General features: G+C 35.4%; 2 protein-coding genes across 4 annotated transcripts; both read left to right on the forward strand.

The window, feature by feature from the left end:
* Positions 1–1,806: 1,806 nt before the first annotated feature.
* LOC112515411 (probable protein phosphatase 2C 60) lies at positions 1,807–5,993 on the forward strand. 3 transcript variants are annotated; one of them, XM_025122207.1, is made up of 5 exons: positions 1,807–2,116; positions 2,352–2,746; positions 2,831–3,198; positions 5,011–5,247; positions 5,453–5,993. In XM_025122207.1, exons 2-5 carry the CDS (start codon positions 2,446–2,448, stop codon positions 5,702–5,704), a joined length of 1,158 nt encoding a protein of 385 aa, XP_024977975.1. In that variant the 5' UTR covers positions 1,807–2,116; positions 2,352–2,445; the 3' UTR covers positions 5,705–5,993. The 3 variants fall into 3 exon arrangements, with proteins under 3 accessions (XP_024977975.1, XP_024977976.1, XP_024977977.1); XM_025122208.1 differs by having other exon boundaries at positions 1,842–2,116; positions 2,355–2,746; XM_025122209.1 differs by having other exon boundaries at positions 1,843–2,116; positions 2,510–2,746.
* Positions 5,994–20,049: 14,056 nt separating this feature from the next.
* LOC112515945 (nitrate regulatory gene2 protein-like) lies at positions 20,050–22,725 on the forward strand. The gene is made up of 3 exons (XM_025122929.1): positions 20,050–20,234; positions 21,496–21,704; positions 21,906–22,725. The coding sequence occupies exons 1-3, from the start codon at positions 20,055–20,057 to the stop codon at positions 22,645–22,647; spliced, it is 1,131 nt and encodes a 376-aa protein (XP_024978697.1). The 5' UTR covers positions 20,050–20,054; the 3' UTR covers positions 22,648–22,725.
* Positions 22,726–23,992: the final 1,267 nt, after the last annotated feature.

Here is a 23,992-nt window from a genome sequence, read left to right on the forward strand (position 1 = left end):
TTATAGGTCACCACTTATGACTCATTCTAGTCTCTTTCGTTTTCTGTCCTAAAATAAAATAAGTGTCCACACCTTACTATTTTAATTTGTCGGTGTGTATATGCGGTTTTTACTTCTCTTTGTATCCACGTTCAACCACACTAATTACTAATTGCATACACCAGTTTGTCTATAAATGATCGCGACCACACCACTTCTCTCCCTTCGGCAGCCACTATGACCACATCCCTTTGCCGCTATAACTACATCATCCAAACACCACTAAAAAATCTGCATATATATGCCCCTGGTTCGTTTGATCAAGGAAAAAGATAACGATAACGCGAACCTCATGGATCTGCATCTGCTTCTGGTTCTTGATTTTTAGATTACTGTTTTGATTTTTGATCTACTTTAGGATTTGAACTTTATCAACAGTTTAGGAGTTTTGAAACAATCCCATTTTGTACAAAGATTCGATGACGTGAACAACTCAAGATTGTTCCTGCATCGGTCTCTTTGTGTTCGTGCATTTGTTATGTTTCTGGTTGATAATGGTGCTCAGGGGGGTGGTGGTGGTGGTGGTGGTGGTGGTGGATGAGGGGGCCATTACGAGATTAAAAAAGAAAAAGAAAATAATAAATAAATTCATCGCTATAAGTTAAATAAAAATAAACGTCATATGATATAATGATTATTAACGCATTTAACCCGACATTTTACATGTTTATTCACGTGCGTATCACATGTTGTTTGTTTAAAGACTATTATCCCGAACTCTTTCTTTTGGAAAAAGAGAAAAAAACCCGAATACGATCATACATTTGATCAATTGTTGCAATAACGGGTCTGAGTCGATACCCAAATTATCCTTTCAAAACATTAGTCGCACAAATTCCATCACGTAATTACGTTAAATTGTTATAACATCATAAAAACCTAATTTCGTTTAAAAATATGTCGTAATAGTCAAAATTTAAAGCAAACTTGTAATGTCATCATAATAGTCAAATGTAGAAGAATTGTCGTCCACAGATTATCGAATTAGTCACATGTTAAATTTGCTAGACCGAACTAGAATATGACTGAAACCAAAAAAATAAAATAAAAAATGAAAACAAAAACCGAACCGAACTAAAGGGTTGTTTACCAAACGCTTACTCGGTAAACACCCTTTTAGTTTGGTTGGGTTTTGTAAGCGCTTATCAAATCACATTATTTTACCAGATAAATATGGAAAGAACAAAAAATCTTACCCTATAAGAGCAGAAGTAAGGACCGAGAGTCTTACCCAGTAAGTGAGGACGATAACTCTTATCGGTTAAATTGTTGCGTACGACAACGTTTAGGTGGACTAAAATTTTACTCTATAAGTGCTTATCCGAGTAAACATTTGTTAAACGACGCTCAAAACGATTTGGTTTAAAACCGAATAAGTACTTGAGTTTACTTTAACTTAAAAAATATAAAGTTTGAAAAACAACGGTTTGGTTTCAGTTTTGAATCGACACATACGGTAAACCAGTTTTTGGAAGATTTTTTTTAACGAAGAAACGATCCATGTATAAAATATATAATATATGAAGTTCATTAAAGGAAGAACTGATTAATTTGTGATTGACTCGTATTAGAACTCACAGTTAACACAAATTATCTAGTTCTCGTTTGATTAGACTCCTGTAATATATAATATATCTATTGAAAATAAAGAGATAATCTAAAATAAAGATTTTTTTGCCCACATCAAATAAAATTATCTAAAATTTAATGCGAAGAGAGAAATATTTTCATTATTTTAAATATTTGAGGATTAATTTATTGTTTAATAATTTGGAAAATGGAGAAATGTTGAAGGATGGGAGGAGTAGTCGTCATTAACCCTCTCTTCTCTTGTTCACTCTTTGATCATCTCTCCCTATCTTGATCAGACTTGTGCGAGAAATTGGATCATAAAATTAACAAATCTCTACGTATCAACAGGGTTTCGATATTTGATTGATCTACAGATCTAAAACATCTAAATCGCACATGGGTTTGCCCTAATTTCTTCAGATCTCCATCGTTTTCATTTGGTATCCTTCAGTAGCTCCACCAGAAAACATACCCCTCACCCTGAAGAAGGCCTAACTTTTCAACTGTGAGTCGTCTTTCTTCTCTCTCTATTTATACGTTTTTTCATTTATTTCTACTTTCTTTATCTGACTAATCAATTGTCTGATTCTAAATGCTGACGGGTGTTCCAGATTTGATTTGACCCCAGACATTCGTCTTAATTCCTTTTGTGTGTTAGGAGCTGATGTGATTTTTGATTTTGGTTTCATCCTCCATATTTATTGTTTGTGTATTTATTTAAGTTTTCATTCTTAATGCAGCAGGGAAAGTGTGAGATTCAGTGGTTTTAGTGTTGTTCACATCCAAATTTTTTGGATGGTTAGAAATTGGTGTTAAGTTGTGGTGAGATGAGGGATGTTATCAAGATTCATAAATTTTCTTAAGGCCTGCTGGCGACCTTCTGATGGTTCTGATGCAGCTGGCAGGCAAGAGGGTCTTCTTTGGTTTAAAGACATTGGTCAGCATCTCAATGGTGATTACTCCATGGCTGTGGTTCAAGCCAACATGTTGCTTGAGGATCAAAGCCAAATTGAGTCAGGTCCATTGACCTTTCTTGATTCTGGTCCATATGGAACCTTTATTGGTGTATATGATGGTCATGGTGGCCCCGAAACGTCTCGTTATGTTAATGATCATCTTTTCCATAATCTCAAGAGTGAGTGAGATTGTTAACTTTGTTGTTACTCTTTTTCATTTTTGCTCTCAGTTCATTTGTTATTGATTTTTGGGGGTTTTGTAGGGCTTGCATCGGAAGAACATTCAATATCGGTGAATGTAATACGAAAAGCATTTCAGGCAACAGAAGATGGGTTTATGTCTATTGTTGCTAAACAGTGGACAGTGAAACCACAATTGGCTGCTGTCGGAACTTGTTGTTTGGTTGGTGTGATTTGTAGCGGGACCCTTTACATTGCTAATGTTGGCGATTCACGTGCTGTTTTGGGAAGAGGTGTGAGGTCAACTGGGGAGGTTATTGCCATCCAACTATCGATAGAACATAATGCGAGCATAGAGTCCATTAGGCAGGAGCTCCACACTTTGCATCCTGATGACCCACAGATTGTGGTTTTAAAGCATAACGTATGGCGTGTGAAGGGCCTTATACAGGTATGTTTTGATTCATATATGAATGATGTTTTAATGGTGTTTCTGGCTGATGGCACGTGTTGTATGTCGTCAATTGATCTGTTTAATTGCCTTGAATGGTCTGAGTAGCTAGCCTGGCAAACCAAATTCGATAATGTACTAGTGATCTATCTAGAATTGTTGGTGCTAATTACCATATCCATGAACTTTCTCTAGGGATATCTTTTGCCAAGTGGCAAAAGGTCGTAATTAATATTGTTTAGCTTAGTTTTACCCTTGTGAGAGTTAGTTATATGTGAGAAAGTGTTGAAAGTTATATGTGGATATGATCAGTAATGAGGTTGTCTAGAGGACAAGTCTGCGTACATCCACGACCCCATCTCCGGGTGGGATATATTGGGCTTGTTTGGTCTGGTGGGAAGACGCGGAAGCACACAACAAAGAGAAAATGAGTCTCTCCCTTGAATTGGTTTGCTAGTTAACAACGTAGACTTTGAAGTGTGATCGAGTTTTATGAAGTGGAGGCTTAACGAGATAGATGCGATGTGCTAGAAATGAACTTGAAATTAGTGATAAAGTACTTTAGGTCTGTTTTGCCTCTTCCTCTAGTCTCTTACTTATGTTTGCATCATTTACGTTGCTAAAATATGCATGTTCTCAACTTCATCTTTCTTAAGCTTCAAGTTTCTGGTTATTCTTCGTGGGGCTTGTTTTGAAAATCATACAAGTAGATTTAGAAGGCTTATTGATTGAAAAGGACATCAATCTTGCAGTCGAACTGAAACGAATCATTAGTAGACTGTTCGTAAGCTAGTGCACTACTGAAGAAAAATATGTTTAATATATTGGGTTTTTTGGTTAACCATCCGACTCTAAAAATCAAACTGAAAAGCCAACTTTTTCTGGTTTGGTTCACTTAAAAGTTGGCGTCGTTCATCGTTTTAGTTTTTTTAACACCCCTAGGTAGTGGGTCGGATGGATTCCCTCAATAATGACCAAACTAAATGAACCTAGTATATCCTACTCGAAAGTGGGGTCGGGTTGGGATGTACGTAGACATTTTCATCTACCCTTGTAGACCCCCAGCTTGTGAAAAAGTACGAGCGAGCAGAAACATTAATATAATTGCAGATTGTGAGGTCTAATGTATGAGCCACGTTATGAAATTGTGAGGTCTCGTATATAATTGTAGATTGTCAGGTATCTTCTTCGTAAGGACACCAAGTCAATATGACACCATTTTTATGTGGGAATACCTCCAGATCATATTCAGTCTCTTTCTTGTAACCAACAACCCTCAATCAGGCCCCCATCCCAAGAGGCTAATCGCCCCCTAGGTGGCTGGAGTAAGAGTCCAAAGCCCCCGCTAGGAGCCCAATCCCCTCGCCTGTTTGTGCAAGTATACCATCCCGGAACCAACTTTATTGTGCCCTGAGGCTTCTATTCCCTTTTTTCATTGACTCGGATTGCCAAGCTTTTTTTAAAATGAGTTCTTATGTGGGCTTCTCTTTCTTTGCATTTGAAGAAATAAACTCTTACATGCGATGCATATTTTCTTGTCAACGACAATTTAGATGCTTAAAAACACGAGAAGATTAGTTTGTAAAAGTGACTTTCATAGATGGTGGTTAAACTAAATATCCCCATTGACCTTAAACGAGAATTTTATTCAAAAAACAACCTTGTGACGAGTTTATTTTAGTGGCATTTTTGCGTATTCTCGAATCTGTCAAAAGGTCATTCAACCAAAATAAGATTTCAAAATAACCATGTGTGTGTTTTCAAGATGGTTATTGATGCTTTCTATATATTGTTGATTTAATTGGTTTGCAGATATCTAGATCGATAGGTGATGTCTACCTAAAGAAGGCAGAGTTTAACAGAGAGCCATTGTACGCCAAGTTCCGTCTTCGTGATCCTATCACACGCCCAATATTGAGTTCGGACCCATCCATATCTGTGCATCAAATCCAACCACACGATCAGTTTCTCATATTTGCATCCGACGGTCTCTGGGAGCATCTTAGCAATCAAGAAGCAGTTGATATCGTCCAAAATCACCCTCATAATGTAAGACACTCGTCAATTCCATCTTCATTACATAACAAAAATGCGCAAATAAAATTATTTACTATTTCATTCAACAGATGCTTCTAATAATATCTGCGTCATACAAGTTGGATACCATTGTCGATAACTTTAGAGACATCTTACAAACAGTACACACACACACACACACTATAAGGGGCACATAAACCTGATTTGTGTGTTGCAGGGAAGTGCCAAGAGGCTGGTGAAAACGGCGTTACAGGAGGCGGCAAAGAAGCGGGAGATGAGGTACTCCGATTTGAAGAAAATCGATAGGGGAGTAAGGCGACATTTCCACGATGACATCACTGTCGTAGTTGTGTTTCTGGACTCAAATCTTGTGAGTAAAGCAAGCTCGAAGGGCCCTGTGTTGTCTCTTAGAGGCGGTGGCGTCAATCTCTCACCGAAAACTCTTGCACCATTATCGACCACCACGTAACTAGGTACCGCTTAAGTTTTTCCAGTTATCAGCCACCATCATGTGGTGGATAGATTAAAGGGTATTCCTGCTACCTTGAAAGTTAGCGATTATAATACGGTGATCGAAGGAAAAACGAGAGGGCCAAAGAGATTTTGGACACGAAAAGCTTATTTTGAAGCTAATCCTTTTATTCAGATTCATATTTGTTACTATCGTATTTGCGTTGTTTTGGTGCAAGTAAGAATAACAAACGACTCTTGTATAGTTGTCGATACGGGTAATTACGTCGGATAACAACTTACGTGTAGTCAATTCTCATTTTAGACAGTTTCCGTTAGGGAAAAGTTCAAAAAACCCCCCAAGGAACTTTCACATGTTCAATGATCGAGTCCCTAACTGATAACTGATACACAATCAAACATGTTCATTGGCTGATTTTCATGTACAGATATGAATGCGATTATGAGAAATCAATCCTTTCTATCAGTAAGGGTTAATCACGGAAGAACCCAATATATAAAGAAGTGACATTCCTCTATTAAGAAGTGACGTTTTTCAAATCAGAAGAATTTCAACCAACCAAAGGACCCAAAATAAGATTTCCCATCCGTATGGATTTTCAAAATGGTTATCGTCATTTTAATTAATTCTACTGTATTTAGTATATTGTTGAATTAACTTCATTTAACTGGTTTGTAGATATCAAAATCGATTAGGTGATTTATACGTAAACAAGGTAGAGTTTAACATGGATCCATTGTATGCCAAGTTTCGTCTTTGTGATCCTATCTCACCCTATATTGAGTTTGGATCCGTCCAAGTCTATGCATGAAATCCAAACTCACGAACAATTTCTTATCTTTGCATCCAACGGTCGGTGGGAGAACCTTAGCAATCAGGAAACAGTTGATAATAGTCCAAAATCACACTCACAATGTAAGACTCTCGTCAATTCCATTTTCATTACATAGCAAAAATGAGTTGATTCGTGGAAAAACTCATTTTTGATATGTAATGAAGATGAAATTGATGAGATTCTTCCATCGCGAGGTTATTTTGGACGATATCAACAGCTTTCTGATTGCTATGGTACATTCATAGACCGTCGGATGCAAATATGAGGAATTGATCGTAAAGTTGGATTTCATGTATAGGTATGGATGAATCCCAACTCAATATTGGTTGTTTTCGATGCCAAGTTTTGTCTTCCTGATTTTATCGAAAACAACTAATATTGAGTTTGGATTCATCCATATCTATACATGAAATCCAACTTTACGATCAATTCCTCATATTTGCATCCGACGGTCTGTGGAAGTACCTTAGCAATCAAGAAGCTGTTGATATCGTCCAAAATAACCTCACAATGGAAGAATCTCATCAACTTCATCTTCATTACATATAAAAAATGAGTAATTCCACGAATCAACACATTTTTGCTATGTGATGAAAATGGAGTTGATGAGAGTCTTACATTGTGGAGGTGATTTTGGACTATATCAACTGCTTCTTGATTGCTAAGGTTCTCCCACAAACCGTTGGATGCAAAGATGAGAAATTGATCCTAAAGTTGGATCTCATGTATAGGTATGGATTTCATCCTCTACATTTATTATTTGTGTATTTATTTAGTTTTCATTCTTAATGCAGCAGGGAAAGTGTGAGATTCAGTGGTTTTAGTGTTGTTCACATCCAAATTTTTGGATGGTTTGAAATTGGTGTTAAGTTGTGGTGAGATGAGGGATGTTATCAAGATTCATAAAATTTTCTAAAGGTTTGCTGGCGACCTTCTGATGGTTCTGATGCAGTTGACAGGCAAGAGGGTCTTCTTTGGTTTAAAGTCATTGGTCAGCATTTCAATGGTGATTACTCCATGGTAGTGGTTTAAGCCAACATGTTCCTTGAGGATCAAAGCCAAATTGAGTCAGGTCCATTGACCTTTCTTGATTCTTTTATTGGTGTATATTCTGGTCATGGTGGCCCCGAAACGTCTCGTTGTGTTAATGATCACCTTTTCCATAGTCTCAAGAGTGAGTGAGATTGTTAACTTTGTTGTTAACAATCTCACTCACTCTAACTTTGTTGTTAACAATCTCACTCACTCTTGAGATTATGAAAAAGATGATCATTAAGATAACGAGACGTTTCGGGGCCACCATGACCAGAATATACACCAATAAAAGAATCAAGAAAGGTCAATGGACCTGACTCAATTTGGCTTTGATCCTCAAGCAACATGTTGGCTTAAACCACTACCATGGAGTAATCACCATTGAAATGCTGACCAATGTCGTTAAACCAAAGAAGACCCTCTTGTCTGCCAACTGCATCAGAATTATCAGAAGGTCGCCATCAGGCCTTTAGAAAATTTATGAATCTTGATAACATCCCTCATCCCACCACAAGTTAACACCAATTTCTAACCATCCAAAAATTTGGATGTGAACAACACTAAAACCACTGAATCTCACACTTTCCCTGCTGCATTAAGAATGAAAACTAAATAAATACACAAATAATAAATGTAGAGGATGAAATCCATACCTATACATGAGATCCAACTTTAGGATCAATTCCTCATATTTGCATCCGACGGTCTGTGAAAGTACCTTATCAATCAGGAAGCTGTTGATATAGTCCAAAATCACCCCTACAATGTAACTCTCATCAATTCCATTTTCATTACATAGCAAAAATGTGTTGGTTCGTGGAATTACTCATTTTTGATATGTAATGAAAATGAAGTTGATGAGATTCTTCCATTGTAAGGTTATTTTGGACGATATCAACAGCTTCCTGATTGATAAGGTACTTCCACAGATCGTCGGATGCAAATATGAGGAATTGATCCTAAAGTTGGATTTCATATATAGATATGGATGAATCCAAACTCAATATTAGTTGTTTTCGATAAAATCAGGAAGACAAAACTTGGCCTAAAACACAACCAATATTAAGTTGGCATTCATCCATACCTATACATGAAATCTAGCTTTATGGTCAATTCCTTATATTTGCATCGGACGTTCTGCATAAGTACCTTAGCAATCAGGAAGCCGTTGATATCGTCCAAAATCACCTCAGAATGCAAGAAACTCTTCAATTTCATCTTCATTACATAACAAAAATGAGCAATTCCAACCAAAGGGCCTTTAGCCTAGCGGTATTGTAGCCCTTGGCCTTCTAGGAGGTCAGGGATTCAAACCTCACCATAGGTGAGGAGGGTGTGTGAGTTTATTTGTTGCATTTGCGGTATATAAATATTATATATTTAAAAAAAAATGAGCAATTCCTCGAATCATCATATTTTTGCTATGTAATGAAGATGGAATTGATGAGAGTCTTATATTGTGAGGGTGATTCTGGACTGTAAATATGAGAAATTCATCGTACTGTTGGATTTCATGTGCCGATATGGGTGGATCCAAAATTAATATTAATATTTTATATGAAGGAAAATAGCAAGTTATTTAACGGTTTAATTGAATTGCAATTTGTATTTACCTCAATCGTTATTTAGAATTGTTATTTGATACGAATGAAAAGTAAACATTAACATCATCTCTGATATGGTTAATTATAAAAGGGTTTTCAAAGTTTTGCAATATATATAGGTACATCTAATTCATTATGATAAAGCAAATATTTAAAAATATTTTATCCGGTTTTATTTATTTATTTATGTGGAATTTATATTTTAAAAGATGTGTTTGACTGTTTAAAATGAAAATATAATTAAAGTACATTTTTTTCAAATGACGTGTATTTGCAGATATCTAGAACGTTTGGCGATGTATACCTAAAGAAGGCAGAGTTTAACACGGAGTCAACGTATGCCAACTTCCGTCTTCGTCATCTTATGAAATGCTCTATACTGAGTTCAAGTTCATCCAAACCTATGCATGAAATCCGAAGGCAAGATCAATTTCTCATATTTGGTCTGACTGTTGCAAAAAGCACCTTAGCAATTACGAAGCAGTTGATATAGTCCAAACTCACCCTCACAATGTAACACTCTCATCAATTCCATCTTCATTACATAGCAAAAAATGTGTCGGTTCAAAGAATTGCTCATTTTTGTTATGTAAGGAAGATGAAATTGATTAGAGTCTTGCACTGTGTGTGTGATTTTTGACTATATCAACTGCTTCCGGATTGCTAAGATGCTTCTATAGACTGCAGATGCAAATATGAGAAATTGATCGGGTGGCTGGTTTTCATTTGAAGGGCCTAAATATTATCTTATGTTTCTACATGAAAACCAACCACTCGATCAATTTCTCATATTTGCATCTGTAGTCTGTAGGAGGTTATAGCGATCAGGAACTTGTTGATATAATGAAAAATCACACTCGCGTTGCAAGACTCTCGTCAAATTCATCTTCCTTACATAACAAAAATGTGCAACTCTTTGAATCAACACATTTTTGCTATGTGATGAAGATGGAGTTGACGAGAGTGTTACATTATGAGAGTGATTTTGAATTATATCAACTGCTTTCTGATCGCTATAGGGCTTTTTGAGACAGTTAGACCAAATATGAGAAATTGATCGTGCGTTCGAATTTGATGCATAGATTTGGATGGACTTGACTCAATATAGGGCGTTTCATAAGATGACAAAGACGAAACTTGGCATACAATGGCTCCGTGTTAAACTCTCGGCCTTCTTTAGGTATGCATGACCAATCGGTCTAGATTTCTGCAGACCGAAGATAATGTTGATGTTACACCTCTATTCATATAAAATATTAATTTCAAATAAAAATCGAGATAAATACAAATTATAATTCAGTAAAACCCTTGTTATTTTTTTGAACAATGATTTTATTAACTTTAAATTTTAAATTCATTTTTTAAAATTAATTTATTAATAGTTTACATTTGTTTGCATACGCAATCACACAAAAAGGCCCCTGTCACGAGATTGAAAACCGACTAAATTTTTCAAAAAATCGACCACATGTATGTCAAGTTTCTTCGTGGTCCTGTCAAACAATATTAAGGTTGGATCCAACTGCAACGATAAGCGGTATGGAGAACAGAAAACAATGGGGGCAACCAGAGGTGTCGAGAGTGAGCGTTGCTGTTGCGTACAAGGGTTTAATTGTCATTAGGTATGTGTACAATAAAATTGATCTAGATATTTTTTACTTTACAATATTCATTGGCGGTAGATGTACGTTTTTTGAATTTAAAAGTATTTTTTACGTTATAAGATATTTTTAGTAGATCATTTATCCTGCTCTTGATTACATTGAAGATACATTAGGGACATGCTTTACATGGTTTTCTGGTATGAAGCACATAAATGGTAAGCATCAGTTTGTTAGATTTGGTAAACATCGAAAAGTTTTTAATTTTTGAGTTGCATTCGACGATGCAAGAAATAGGTTATAGAGATTACGTACGTAGCTACTTATTATCATTTCAGTATTCTAGGTTGTGTGACTTAGGAGCTGTTTGGTTCATGCAGAAGAACGAAAATGAGAATGACAAATAAAACGCTCGGTTTGACCTATAACAGACATTTGGATTTATTGGAGAAATTATATAAAATGAAACAGTTTTTTCTATTTCCAGTACATTAATGAGCTTGATACCTCTGTCCAAATACCCCCTTAGATTTATTTTTTCCTTCAAGATTAAGACAATGACCAAGAAATATGCTCCTAACTGCAAACTCGTTGAGCGGATGATGAACTTAAATCACCTCGTAACGAATGATTTAAACAAGAAGATCGGTTGCATGAAGAAAAACGTAAATTGATTAAAATGAGAATCGACTAAAAGTAAGTTGTTATCTGATGTAATTTTTGATTAACCTGGATATCCAACCCGCTATTTGAACCGACTAATCCCATGGCAACCACCTGCTTTGCAGATAACCCGGAGTCACCGCATTTGAACCTCCGTGGCCACAAGGGGATTTTTATTCCTCATTGGATTTGAACTTGAGACCTCCTGATACTTTTGACCTTTGGAGTTAAGCTCAAACCAATCAGGCACCACCGTTGTGGTTAAATTATCTGATGTAATTAGCCATATAGGAAAGTAGATAAGAATCGTGCTAGTTACCTAATAAAGAACGAAGAAAGAAATCGACATTCATACACCTATTCGTTATTCTTACTTGCACTGAATCAACCAAGTATGATAGTAACAAATATGAATCTAAATAAAAGGGTTAGCTTCAAAAAAAGCTTTTCGTGTCCAAAATCTCTTTCAGTCTCTCATTTTCCATGAGATCATCGTATTTAAATCTCTAACTTTCAAGGTATTACAGTTAGCATGGCATGGGGCGGTAGGGTGTGGTGGAGGGGGCTTAGGATCCGTTTAACCAAATGCTTACAGGGCAAGGCTTACATTAAAAGTCAATGTTTTCACTTGACTTACCGGATAAGATTTTAGTCCATTAAAAGGCATCGTATGGAACATTTTTATCCGGCAAGCGCTTACCGAGTAAGAGTCATCATTGCCACTTATCAGGTAATTCTCTCAGTCCTTGTTATTGCTTTTACTTGGCAAGATTCTCAATCCTTGTCAAGTTTAATTTCTAAGGTAAAGTGACATGGTAATGACTTATGGGACATGTGTTCATCAGATTGCCCCTTACTTATTTTAACCTATCCATGAGACAGTGGTGGCTGATAACCAGAAAACTTCAGTGGTACCTAGTTTTGTGGTGGTCGATAGCGGTGCAGAGTTTTCAGTGAGACATTGACCCCACCGCCTCTGAGGTATAACATAGGGTCCTTCAACCTCACTTTACTCACAAGATTCAAGTCAAGAAACACAAATACGATAGTGATGTCATCATGGAAATGTCGTCATACTACCTGGTGTGGAAGGATCTATACCCTCAAAAGACGGTAACTACAAGGGTGTAACTTAAGGACCTAGGGGTGGTTATGATCTATACCCAAAAATCTGTGACAATAACGAATGTTCTTTCATTAAAAACGAATTCATTGTGTTTTTTATGACAACCACCGATTTTTCTTTAAATATATCTGCTTTTTCTAAAATGTTAAATATTTAATTATTATATATTTTAAAATTTTCTAACTTACTTTATATTATCTATATTGTATTATAAAACATTTGACAAAAACTCTTAAAAACCATTTTTTATGCATAAAATACTGTTTATTGATGCATATTACTTAAAATTCAAGATTATAAGTAAATTATGTATAAGTACAACTTATTAAAGCTCTATGTTTGAATTCGTATAACTAACTACGGATAAACATAATCAAATAGAGGATAAACATCTCATTTTAAATTACAAAAAATCTAAAATATAATTAGGATAATTAATGATTTCTAACATATTACTTAATTATTATCTTTATAAAAAATATATTATTAAACCTAAATTAAGTTAACTCGTTACATTAAATTAAATTATAATAAAAATTTTGAATTAAAAAAAATACACAAACAAGAACTTTTAAATAGTTAATTTAATACTAATATTGATATATTTTTTGCAAATTTTATATGATATTTTCAAATTTATATTTTATTCAAAAATAGAAACATTATCGCTTTTTCAAAACCATATAAAATCGTAATATATCGACAATGATAAAAAAAACGAAACATTAAAATTAAAATATGTCTCGATGCCTTGCACGAGTATCCTTCTAGTATATATAAAAACAACAATCATAAGGAATGAGGTGGAAACTTCTAAACATAATAATCATTCCTCTAATTTTTTTTTTCTTAATTTATGGTATTTTTCTTTTTTCCCTATTTTATGTTTTTTTACTATTTATGACGCAACATGTCTTTTCAAATGCCGACATCCTTTGGCTTTACTCTCTTTTACACTTTGGTAATAATGCAATTATATTATGTTATGAGATTGATTGAAAAAGTTCAAAGGTCTTCGCTAATTTTTCAAAGTGCAACATGAATGTTAACTCTTTCCATCTTGCATATAGGTAGACTAGCAGCTATCGCAGTTCGATGGAGCTATCTGACCAATTCACTTGAGTGAGACAGAGGAGAGTGAAATTTCGTGTGTAGGGGTCAAATCCGGCTCTCAAACCCAATCTGTGGTGGATCCCGGGTGACAAAGTAAAAGCCTTCCTAAAAAAGAGAGGGAACATAATCACTTTCTTTCAACGACATATCTAATCAGACTGAATAGRATTTTAAGAGCTGTCACGATCATTCACATCTATTTCAGTAGGCAGGGCCTTTAATTCTTATTATATTAGTAAGATAGGTTGCTTGAGCGCATTTTGACCCTTTCTATTAGTAAGGTGGTCGTATCAATCAAGGCGAAACTTGAGTTCTCTTTTGGGACCATTCACCCTTTTCCCAACCAAGCGTAGGTAGAAGCCCTCTTCCCCATTTTCATACGAACAGTGAGAAATCTTAGAGCGAAAGAAAGAGCAATTGAAGAATCAGAGGCTCTGTCTGGTGGCATTCGGTCATAGAATCCATTGACAGCTGCATAAATGACTAAAATTTGTTTTTCAATTGGAAGTGGTGAATATTGTGACATTGATTGCAACCGACAATCTAAACAATTCTTGAGATATAAGATGTTCACATTTCTCATCCCACTAAGTTATTCTAAGCTTTTGAAGGTTAGTTATGCCTAATATAAGTATCTCTTGGAGTTTCTATACTTGCTTTGTGTGTGTTAACAATATATATATATATATATATATATATATGGGCTTAATCACATGAGAACTAAATTATATAGGAACGATCAAATGAAAACCACTCCAATTTGTAAAAACCTTAAAAACTACTCTTATCCGTCGTTAATCTTATGAAATTTTTTCATGAAATTGTTAATCTTGTGAAATTGTTTCATATAATACTTTTTTTGATGAAATTGTTTCATATACTACTTAATAAAATTTTAATGAAACTGTTTCATGTATTTCTCTAAAATTAAAATAATGAAGATGATAATATCCATGATTAACACCMTCCACAATAAAAATGGTTAATCAAACTCTCATAATTACAAAAAAATGAACAAAATGAAAAATTATGATTGGTTGAATGAGGTTTTCACGGTTTTTACAAATTAAGTGGTTTTTATTTGAACTCCCCCCTATATATATATATAGAGAGAGAGAGACTTAGGATCATGTGAGACCAGCCTGTTTTCGTGAGACCCGTGAGACCAACATTTTACACTTGAAACTTCACAGCAAAATGCTGTGAAGGTGAGTTTTTAAAACCGTCACAATGTTTTTGCTGTGAAGGTTCGACTTTTTTTAAACCTTCACAGTGTTTTTGCTGTGAAGGTTACGTGTAAAAATGTGGTCTCACGGGTCTTACGAAAACAGGCTGGTCTCACGTGAACCCAACCCTATATATATATATATATATATATATATATATATATATACGAGCACGTTCAAATGAAAACCGTGTAAACTAATTTCGACCAAATAGGAAAATTTCTTTTTTTTCTAATTAAATTTAATCAATAAGAGTATTTCGATCATTTACAATATTTTTTATTATATATGGAAGTCATTAATAAATCTTAATTAAGGAAACGTAATAAAGGAAATTATATAAATGGTAACATTTAAATATTTAATTATATTAAAATATTAAAAATTTGGATTTCATATATTGTCATGAGTTATAATCAGGAAAAATTATAGAATGAAATCATCAAAACGTAGATGAACAAAAAAAAATCCACAAAATGAAACAGGTTTCATGAACGTGAAACCGGTTCATGTTGCAAAGATTAGGTGAACCGAAACATTTTTATGGTGAACTCGTTGCAAGGATGGTGTAGTTAACCTTTTTTTTATGATAAGCAAAATGAAACCGGTGCATTTTGAAAAAAATTATGAAAAGGAAAATGAAACAGGTTTCATGAACGTGAAACCGGTTTATGTTGCAAATAAATTAGGTGAACCAAAACATTTTTATGGTGAAACCGTTGCATTGATAGTGTAGTTGATCCATTTTGTTGATGAAAAGGAAAATGAAACCGGTGYATTTTGAAAATAAATTATGAAAAGGAAAATGAAACATGTTTCATGAACGTGAAATCGGGTCTTGTTGCAAATAAATTATGTGAACCGAAACATTTTCATGGTGAAACTAATTTCGTTCATATAATGTAATTTAAAATTTAAAACAATTCACTCCATATAATTGAATATGGTGTGATATATTCATTTTTTTTATATGTTTTATTGATGGATGTGATTTAAAGTTAAAAATAATATATTGCTTTAAAAAATGAAAATAGTGTCATTAATATCAAGAAGGATGTTAGCAAATGTTAAATTTTGTTTACCATTTTTGCCCTTACTGTTGAAATAAAATAAAATTTTAATATATATATATTTTTTTAATTTCTCAAAATAAAGTAAACTAATATTGGCCATTGATCAAGAAAATGGATTGATGAGATTGGTTTACACGGTTTACACAAATGAGACATGTTTTTATCTCTTGAAGTTTCTATACTTGCTTTGTGTGTGTTAACACTATATATATATATATATATATATATATATATATATGTATATATATATATATATAGCGTTGATTTTTTTTCCATATTCTTGATAGGTTTTTTGCTTATGTCGAGATTTTTGTGTGTTATTTTTTGGTTACTCAATAGTTTACTGTTGATTTTGTTGTCAACAGAAGCAGCCCCATGGATTCCTTTTTTTCGGTTTATTTTCTTACATCAACTTAAGTTGAAGTTTTTGGAGGAGACAATATCCTTCCGTGAAGTATTTTGATTCTTGGTTGGTTGTTAAACCTTTGTCAAGTTTCTTTTTTTCCATTTTCATTGTAGTCAGTAACGAAAAAATTAAATATATCAAAGATATTATATTGATAGCAACGTTCAAGCCAAAAGTACACACGCCCTCTATGATTTTTCATTTTCTGAAACATGTCGATAATAATTTCATTATCAACGTCGGCAAACACATTGTTTTCAATATAGGCAACCAAGTTATCGTCCTTTTTGACTGGGATTTTGGCTGAAGAGAATACACAGACCATTTTAATAAAACAAACATCATATATATTATGTACGTCGTAACGTTATCATTTTTTTCTTTTTTGATTAACCTGGATATCCAACCTGTTATGTGAGCCGATTATTCCCAAGACGACTACCTGCTTTGCAGATAGCTCGGAGTCACCGCATTTAAACCCCGTGACCACAAAAGAGATTTTTATATTTGACGTCTTTTAAAACGATGATGGTTTTAATTTCGTCTGACATCTACCAGGTTCAATGTTTTTTCTTTCTTCTATTTTGAGGAAAGAAATAAAAGTTAATTAAAATGTTTCTAATTTTACTTTTTCTATTTTAGGTAATCAAATAACAATTTGAGTATATTACAAATTTCGTCCATGTGATTATATGAAAATTATGGATTGAGCCCTAAGAAATAATAATTACATGTATGGTTATTGTGGCTTCGTTTTTATTACAGATTGAATCCCTTACCCTGACTCTGTTAAGGCAAGTTCCACCGAACCATCCATGTGCGCCTGACATGAGTGCTTAAATAAAACCCCCCTAAAAGCCTAGATCGTTTGTACAGACAKACTTTTTGGGTGCTAAGATCCAAAGTCGAGAGGGAAACAGCCCAGATCGTACGCTAAGGTCMCTAAGCAATCACTTAGTGGAAAAGGAAGTCATCGTCTCATACACCATTTTTGGCCATAACCCCATATCTAACCACTCATCCGTCTCCAAGCTCCCCCATCTCCGGCCACTCCTTAGTCTTCGAACTCCCTCATCTCCAGCCACATCTCTCTTTCGAACCCAACCTCAACCTTAAATCAACAGTATGGTGGATGTTGATACTTGAACTAGAAACCACACAACAGTTCATTGCTTTTTCGATGTCATCCATGGAAGTTGATAAAAAGCTGGATTTCAACGGTAGATATGGATCTTGGCTCGAAGGTCGTGGTTAGTGGTGGTGACAAGTGAAGGCTACAAAGAAAGGAGAGAAAGTGGTAGTGATCGACAAAATTGGTCAACGGAGGGAACCCAAGAATTTAGCAGGTAGTGGCTATATATACATACATATTATTATAAATAATATATACTTATATAATATGATTTTCTATTTTTGAAAGAAAACATAAGATGACGAAAAGACCCCACACTTAATGGAACTAAGTTAATAAACTCACACCGACGGACTCAATCCGTAACAAAAACGAAACCATAATAACCATACATGTAATTATTTCAATTGAGGTACTCAATTCGTAATTGTTATATAACCACAGGGACCTAATTTATAATTTACCCTAACAATTAATTACGAAATACCCAATAATGACACACATTTATTACCTAAAAACAGTAAATTTCTCATTTTCCTATTTTATAGTATTTTTAAATTATTATTAATTATTACAATATTTTTCGTTTGTTAATTGTTTCGAATTTTTTTGGGTTGATTAAATATATATAAAATCTGAATTCATTGTCACATAAATAAAACTTTACAACGATAATATTAAAAAATTGAATATTTTATTTATTTAAAAACAATTGAAAAAGTAAAAAAAAAATTAATGTATTTATTTTATACAGGTTGTCATCAACCGGAACTTAAGCTGTTTGTAATCCTTTGGCACTTTTCTCTGCAAACGACTCTGTTTGAATCATTTCGCTTTTCATTTCTAAATGTTTGTCTTTTCTTAGAAATCGTCCAAAATTTATCTGAAGCGCCAATCCACCAACCATTTTCCCCAATCAATCGATAATCTGACATGGGTTGTGCGATGTCGTTCGGAAAATCAGGTGTTGGGGAAGACGACGACGACCAACTAGTGTCGGTGTGTAGGGAGAGGAAGAGACTGATGAAATCGGCGGTGGATCGGAGGTACGCACTCGCCGGAGCACTTTGTAAGTACAATCAGTCAATTTACGCCGTCGCATTAGCACTCAGGTTGTTCGTAGCGCGGCATTCGTCGTCGTCGTCTTCTTCCCAATTCCTCATCACTTTTCCGGCCACCACGAATCTTCAATCCAAACAGGCCGCCGTAACAAACGCCGTTGAAGAGGAAGAGGAAAAGGAAAAGGAAAAGGCGGATGATAATGATAAGACGGAGCAGAGTGACGGTTCAGTATGTGAGCATTTCTATGATGATGGTGTGGTGATGGACCCCACACCAGCTATTGTGACGTCATCGTCATCAATTGAGCAGAATCCTGATGATTTTGTTGGTTGGGATTTTTTCAACCCTTTCGACAATTTTACTGTGAATGGTGTCGAGCAGGGGAAGGAGGTAGAGAAGATGAAGGTAGAGGGTGATGCTAATGTGAGCCTGGGGGTGATTGATGCTAATGTGAGCCTGGGGGGGTCATCATTGGCCAAAGAAGATGATGATGACGACAATAATAATAATGGGAGGGAACTATTGGAAGCACTAAAAGATGTGGAGGACCATTTTCTAAAGGCTTATGAATCGGGTGTTGAATTCTCTAAAATGCTTGAATTCACCAATGTGGGCCCTCTTGATCATCTTGATTCAAAAGGTAATTTGCTCTCATCATCATATATCAATCATGTATGGCAATCGGAACCCAACCCCTATTTTATATATATATATATATATATGTTCTGGTGAGAAGAAGAGTTAATTTGGAAAACATGATTCATTGGTGGGTTTGGGATTAAAGTTGATCAAGGTTCTTGATCTATTCTCACACTCCTCATCCTTAAATCTTCTTTTCACACAATCCTCTGCCCACATGACATATCATATATACACATACAGCGAGAAGCGTAAGAAAAAATCTAAATCATTGATCACCTTCAATCTCATGTCCTCCCATGAATTGCGCCTTAGAATGGAATTGATTTGGTGTATCTCGGTGCATCTCATTTGTGTTGATATTCAATTAAGATTGATCCAATGATAGAGATCTCTTCTTACACTTTTCACCATAACTTCTCTTATCACCGGAATCCAACCCTATATATACATATACATATACATGTGTATGTGTGTGTGTGTGTTCAAATGAGATCGGTAACCAAATGAAAGAACAAGAAAACAGCTAAATTACACCAACAGTCACAATGGTGTGCAGACGAGACCAAAGTCGCATGAATCGCACGTAAAATCGCACGTGACTCAACCACTTTCTTATTCTCTTGTGTACATGTATATAATGCATATATCACATGTGATTTTTAGTATAGTTGTTCTCGTGTTCTCTTATTTTGATCAGGTTGTCGTTTGAACCTCACTTTATATACATATACATATATATATTCATTTTGCTAGTGGAATTCGGGTTGTTGTTTTGGCAGAATGTTCAGAGAAACTGATTCCATCGATAGCATGGCACAAATCGAGTTTAATGACATCACCCTCGTGTCGAAGTCTTCTTTCTAATAGCTCCAGGAGTTCGTCATCAATGACGGGATTCAACAGCAATGCCGATCTGTTTGATGAGGCCGGAGGAATGGAATCCGGCAGCCATTTGTCTACGTTAGGAAGGTTATTCGCTTGGGAGAAGAAGCTATATGATGAAGTTAAGGTACATGCCCAGAAAATAACATATGTTCGGTAATTTAGCTGATAAGCTAGCTTTTGGCTAAAAGACTCTTAACCGTTAAAATCATGTTTGATAAAAACTAGATGATACGCCGGATGACAATGTAAAATGATTTAAAAATGAATCTGTATGGGAAAAAGAGATTAACCAAAATGACCACTTTTCAGACCTTTTTCAAAAAATAACCAACCAAATCGCCCCAATAGGGGCGATTTTGACTGAAAGGTATGAAGGGGTCCCACATGTATCTGATTTGGGGGACAAAAATAAGATATTATATCTGATTTTGTCCAAATCGCCCCAGATATGCCCAAATCGCCTCCTTGGGGCGATTTTGACTTCTTTTTTGTCTTCTAGTGGTTTGCATGTATACTATTTGGGGGACAAAAATCAGATATAATATATGATATTGTAGGATCGCCCCTGATAAGCCCAAATCGCCCCCATGGACTATTTTGACCCTATTTTCCGCTTCTAATGCACTATGATGGCTGATTTGAAAAATCAATGACGATTTGACAAAACAATGATACGATCTATTTTGTCTTATTACGTAGTGTTTTATATAAATTGGTGGTGGGAGGAGACCATTATCACCATCCCCACCGTCCACCGACTCCACCGACCACTTTCTTCATCTTACTGTAAACCGACGTTTATCATCGTCCATCAACATCTTTCACCGTATACCGACATCTTCCACCGTAGACCGACTTCTTCCACGACCGTATACCGACATCTACCACCGTCCACCTTGCGTTAGAAGTTGTTTTCACTAGAAGACAAAAAAGAGGTCAAAATCACCGTGGGGGCAATTTGGGCATGTCTGGGGCGGTTTGGACAAAATCAAATATAACATCTGATTTTTGTTCCCCAAATCAGATACATGTAGGAACCCTTCGTACCTTCTGGTCATTTGGTTGATTATTTTTTGAAAAAAGTCTGAAAAATGGTCATTTTGTTAGCGTACGGTGTATAAACTGGTCATTTTGGTCAATTCCCCTTAGAAAAAGGTAGAAAAAAGCACTCGCAACTTATCGACACACTACTTGAAAACGGTATTTGAGGCAGTTTTTCGAAAAACTAACTTATAAGTTGACTTATAGTCAACCAAACGAGGGTTTCTCACAAAATAAGTTATCTTATGATCGTGAATTATATCATACCGTTGAATTATAGAAGGTATTTCTTTTCTTTTTGATACGTTGAGTTATGATAGACGATCTTCATGAATGATTTCTAGGCTGGTAATGAGATGAAGAAGATATATGATCGAAAATCTTCGCAATTAAGCACCGAGAATGCTACCAACAAGCAAGGAATCGAAGACCAAGTCAACGATTTATACTCGAGACTTATGGTCAGCATAAAGATCTGCGATTCAATCTCTAAGCGGATCGAGAAAGTGAGAGATGATGAACTTCAGCCACAGCTCATCGAGTTGCTACATGGGTACTCATCTTTCGCCACCGAAACACAATTTCATACCGATTTTGACTTTGAACCTTAGTTCGATCTCTGTTTGATTGTTTTATTTTAAGTATATAATATTTATATACGGCAAATACCGTTTAGTAAGGTTTGAATCCATGGCCTACCAGACCTGCAATAACCGTTGGGCCATTGACCCTTTGGTTTTTTTTATTGTTGCAGGCTAACGAAAACTTGGAAAGTGATGTTAGAATCGCATAAAACGCAAAGCAGAACAATGTTCGAAGTAAGAACATTCCCATCCGCGGCGGCTTTGACCAGCGATCGATCCCGTCATCTTGCAACTCTTCAACTCGAGGCCGAAATCCAAAATTGGCGGATGTGTTTTTCAAGTTATATCGCAGCCACCGAATCATACATTGAAGCATTGAGCGAGTGGGCTTACAGAACCATAGCCCCGGAAAACGAAGGCAGTCCGCCGCTTGTTTTTGCCCTGTGTCGAGATTGGTTGACCGTTACAAAGAATTTACCCGATAAAGCCGTGACTTATGCTATGAAGAGGTTCGCAAAAGATCTCCGAACCCTGTGGGCCCAACAAGGAATCGAACAGCAACAGAAACGGAAGGTTGACCGGCTCGTGGCTGAATCAGAGAAACGAGTGGTCGGCTTCGAGAGGGAAGAGAGGAATATAGTCAGCTCGAAGCCGATGAACATGAAGAACAAAGTCGATGTTCTGGCCGAGAAAAAGGCTCAGCTTGACGGTTTTACTAAAATGGTCGAAACCGAGAAGGCTAAACACAAGGATTACGTTGAAGAAACATGTCGGGTTATTCTGGTAGGATTTCAGACCGGGTTTTCTTCCGTTTTCGATTCGTTAACACAGTTTTCCGAGGTTTGTGTGAGGAAGTATGATGATGTCGTGCAAAATGCGACATCAGGACCGAATCCGGTCCTTGGATGCTGAGGTTGTCGGCGCGTAAAATATGTCATTTTTTGCTTGAAGCATCTTGAAATCGAAAATAATATGCGGGGATTCAATCTGTTAGTCTTCCTTTTGGTTCATCACTATATAATTGTTTTAGTCATAATGTGTACCTCGATTAATCATATGTGAATTTGAAGTTAACAGTCAAATAAACACTTTGATAATCTTGTGCATATCTAAAAAACAAATCTAATATCTTACCAGTTTTATTTGGAAGCCTTACGAGTTACGATAAGGTATAAAGTTTTTCAAGGCGTGCCCTAAGGCGCCCTGCACGCATACACATGTGCACGCACACCCATGTGCACGCACACCCATCCACCCACCCATAACGTGTTTTTAAGGTTTTTTTAATGTTTATTTAAGTCCTAGGTTTCATACATAATTATCATTTATCGCTCAAATTATATATTACAGTAGCCTCACGCCTTACAAAATCAGGCATCGTAACATGCCATAACGTGTTGTAACGCATCATAACATGTTACAGTGCAATCCAAGTCTTAGGGTGAAGGCATGGGGGTTAACATAGCGGCGAACCCAAACCTTGACGTTATAACGAGTTATTTAAAACCATGATTCTAACTGACAGTTTATACAAGTGTTGACAAAGACGGATGTCAATATCATGAATAGAAGCAAGTATTTGTGGTATAAAACAAACTTGGCTGAATAATTATAGATGGAAAAGGGACCCTGCTACTGCTACTGCTACTGCTACTGCTACTGCTACCGCTACCGCTACCGCTACATTACTCTATTTGTCCCCAAGATATACCTTAATGAGGACAAATAGTTTAATGGTCTGATTGGTTTAAGACATTTAAACAATTAAACGCAATCGGTTTCAAGAATATAACCCAAGTGTCGTTCAAACGTAAATGAGTTTACTTTGTAGTTAGCTTAATTGATTAAGAAGTCGTTTACTAAACCCTAGCCAGTAAGTGTTTAGGTGATCATGGCAAGGACCGACAATCTTTATATAATTCGAGAAAGCAAAGTACAAGTTCAAGACAATAAATATATGAAAAATCATTTTTTACGTATATTTTAAGTTATTAAGTATTGTGTTATGGACTCATCGAATTCATATTATTTTAAATTAATTTTTTGTCATTTAAAATATTTATCAGATCGTTTATTTTTATGTAGACAAAAGATTAAGATGATAATTTTTGTTATTCAGAACAAAAATCAAACAACAGTTTATTATTCCTCCACACAAATTAATGCTTATAAACAGCTTAATAAATTCAGAGCTTAATGGATAAAATCTATACTATCTATACTATATTATAATGCATTTGGCTAAAACTCTTAAAAA

Source organism: Cynara cardunculus, assembly GCF_001531365.2.
Source record: "Cynara cardunculus var. scolymus isolate 2C chromosome LG 7, CcrdV1, whole genome shotgun sequence".
Lineage (NCBI taxonomy): Eukaryota > Viridiplantae > Streptophyta > Magnoliopsida > Asterales > Asteraceae > Cynara > Cynara cardunculus.